This window comes from Apium graveolens, chromosome 9 (assembly GCF_009905375.1).
Source record: "Apium graveolens cultivar Ventura chromosome 9, ASM990537v1, whole genome shotgun sequence".
In the NCBI taxonomy this organism is placed as follows: domain Eukaryota; kingdom Viridiplantae; phylum Streptophyta; class Magnoliopsida; order Apiales; family Apiaceae; genus Apium; species Apium graveolens.
In genome coordinates, this window is record NC_133655.1 from 137,449,540 (window position 1) to 137,452,897 (window position 3,358).

General features: G+C 42.9%; 1 protein-coding gene across 1 annotated transcript; it reads left to right on the forward strand.

Annotated features, from left to right (window-relative positions):
* Positions 1 to 1,965: 1,965 nt before the first annotated feature.
* Positions 1,966 to 3,108, forward strand: LOC141685615 (uncharacterized). The gene has a single exon (XM_074490710.1). The coding sequence runs from the start codon at positions 1,966 to 1,968 to the stop codon at positions 3,106 to 3,108; it is 1,143 nt and encodes a 380-aa protein (XP_074346811.1).
* The last annotated feature ends 250 nt before the right edge of the window (positions 3,109 to 3,358 follow it).

Here is a 3,358-nt window from a genome sequence, read left to right on the forward strand (position 1 = left end):
GACAAAAATAGTAGATTTCCCTTTAACAAAAATCCTATCGAAAATCTCCATTGGATTCTATCATTAATGCATTCATATCCGAATTCTCAAAATGTTTAGCTATCTCTAGCCTACAGCTTCTATTCCTATTTATATGTGTCCTCCTACATTGAATGTATTCAAAACATACGGCAATTCTAAGTTCCTAAATCTTTAGGAAAATAATATCGTTCATACTTGTATAACACTCCTCTGTCGAAAAAGGTATGCCAACATTACATGTATGTTTGTTTACATGTACAATCTTGACTTTGGTTTCCTAACTGTTAATGTTGTCTTCAACGCAGGGAGATGGAAGGCCACGTGAACGTCAAATTTTTTTAGGGTGGAGTAGTTATTAGAGATGGTAGTAATATCAATTACTTTATCGATCCAAAAAAATGATATTTATTAGGTTTGGTACCACTTACAATGAGCTTAAAAGTGTCGTGTATAATTTAATGAACATTAGTTCGTATCAGTGGAATTTAAAATTGAGTTTAAGTATCCATATCTTGGTCAGTACAACCTAGTTGAAGGTTTTTATCAAATGGATATTTTATGTGATGATGATGTTACACGCATGTTAAATGTTCATGCCATGTTGCTAAACGTTCAAGGAGATTTTCTTTGTTCATCGAAACAGAAGAAATTGTTGTTGATGACCCTTACTCATTCCAACATAATTTCGGGTCACAACCAACAACAACAACATACAGTGGTGATGTACAGCCACTGTGGTCAAATATACTTTTTGATCAAGGTGTAGGGTATGGAGGGAGGATGACACAACATGGTGGAGGGTCTGGTAGGGGGCTAGTGAACATGGTGGACGGTATGAAGGGGGTAGTAGTCAATATATTGGAGGGTATGGAGGGGGGAGTATACAATATGATGGAGGATATGGAGGGGGAGTAGTCAATATGGTGCAGGGTATGGAGGGGGAGTAGTCAATATGGTGAGGGGTATGGAGGGGGGACTATTGAACATGGTGGAGGTAATGGAGGGTGGAGTAGTCAATATGGTGGAGGGTATGGAGGGGGGACTACTTAACATGGTAGAGGGTATGGAGGGGAAAATAGTCAATACAGTGGAGGGTTTCAAGGGGGGCTAGTTATGAAAGTGGTGTGGTGGGAAGAGGTTCAGGTCAGCGGTTAGCCCTGCTGGCAGATGGAGTTGTAGCCAATTCATCAAGTGAGGATAATTTTCACCTTCACGATGATGATGACGACGAATCTTCTGCCACCGAAGATGGTGAAGGACATCCAGAGAGAAATGAAGAAATTTCCAATATATTTCCGATAGTTCGAGAAGAACATCATGTTCCAAGGGTTCCATGGTTTCGCATAGAGCAATACACCCCACCAACATAGATAACCCTAATGATATATATGCTGATGAAGACCTCGACAAGGGGGAACTGGGTGAGGGAATGTGTTACCGTGACAAAGCAACGCTCTTGGGAGCAGTGAGGCGTGCACATATTAACACTTATCGTACATATAAAACTACAAGGAGTAACAAAGAACAGCTCATTGTACAGTGTCGGGATGAGGGATGTAACTGGAGGATGAGGGCTGCTTTCATGCATGATTCTGGGTATTGGCGGATTAATGTTAATAGAGAGGAACACAAATGCATGGTTGATCAGCCGTTACAAGATCACAAGAAGTTATCTGCAAGGATGATTGCGCAGATTGTAAAACCACTTCTAAGTAAATCTTTAGCAAACGCTACTTATTAAGGCCGAAATTTTTTTGACATTTACTATTTTATGTGAAACAGGTAATAGATACACCATAAATTCCCATTAAAACCATTATCCCGCTGATCAACAACGAGCACAACCACATAGTGGGGTACAAGAAAGCGTGGAGAGGGAAGCAAATAGCAATTGAGGAAGTGTATGGCAGTTGGGCTACAACATACCAAGCTCTACCCATGTTCATGGCAGCCATTATGAAGACAAATCCTGGAACCATTACTGAGTTCGATGATGTCCCTCATGCTAAGGAGCGGGGCACGTCCGTCTGCAAGCGGATTTTTGGGTCTTTAAAGGCAATGATGGACGGGTGCCAACATGCACGTCCTGTGATTTCAATAGATGGGACATTCTTGAAAGGAAGATATAGGGGCAAGCTGCTTATTGCTATAGGTGTTGATTCGAACAACCACCCGTTCCCTCTCTGTTATGGCTTGGTTGATGAGGAGACGTACGAGAACTGGTCTTGGTTTTTGCAGCGTCTTCGAAGACATGTCTGCCGGCAACGGACCGGCGTCTGCATCATTTCTGACCGTGCTGCCAGCATTATCTCTGCCCTACGAGACCCTCAAAATGGTTTTGCTGAGCCACTCGGCATCCATAGGTTTTGTCTCCTCCATGTAAGAAGTAACTTTTACAGTCATCACCCGGGTGGTGAACTAAAAAAATTAATGTGGAAAGCTGGAAGAACCACACAAGTCTCAAAGCACGACGCATATATGTCAAGGATTGGTGAAATTTCCCCCACCGCCCTACAATATCTTGCTACAATACCCGTGGAGAGGTGGACACTTTCCCACGATAGTGGTGTTCGCTACGGTCAAACAACCACAAACATGCTTGAGGTCTTCAATGGCAACATAAGGAGGGCTCGTTTTCTTCCAGTAACAGCAATGATGGAGTACCTCTTCTACAAGGTGGTCACAATTGTAGATAAATATCGAAACATAGTGGATGACGGTCTACAAGAGGGGCAACAGTTATGTGCACATTCCGCCGCTATGTTAGCAAAAATTCGGAGGAAGGCAACAGGACATACAGTTATTACTTTCCATCGTCTCCGCGGGATTATGAAAATACTAACACATCAGTACACAACTGCTAAGGGGATGGTAAAGGGAGGTAAAACCCAGGTTGTCAACCTCAATGACCGTACGTGCACCTGTGGAAAATGGGCGACCTATCACATGTTGTGCTCCCATGCAATGGCGGGTTGTATAACACATGGATTGAGTTGGGAGCATTTCATCGAACATTTCCATAAGAACCAAACAATGCAGGACTTGTACAGGCCAATAATTTATCCGTTGGAACCAACTGAATACTGAAACTACGACTTACCCGTACCTTGGCAGGGGTATGGAAAGTTAGTGCCGGAAGAGTCGTTGAAAACACTAAAGAAAAAATGTGGGGATACGGGACAATCGGTGCGGATCCGAACGGAGATTGATGGTCTGCGGTCTGGAAAGAAATGTAGTTTATGTAACCAAGAAGGTCACACCAAGCGTAGTAAGAAATGCCCAGGGCGCCCACACTAAAACACGTGATCTTGTTGTCAAACATATGTACTACTGCTAT

Bases quoted from the DNA above. Each gene is read 5' to 3' on its own strand.
- LOC141685615 (XM_074490710.1), top strand. From the start codon at position 1,966: ATGGCAGCCATTATGAAGACAAATCCTGGAACCATTACTGAGTTCGAT.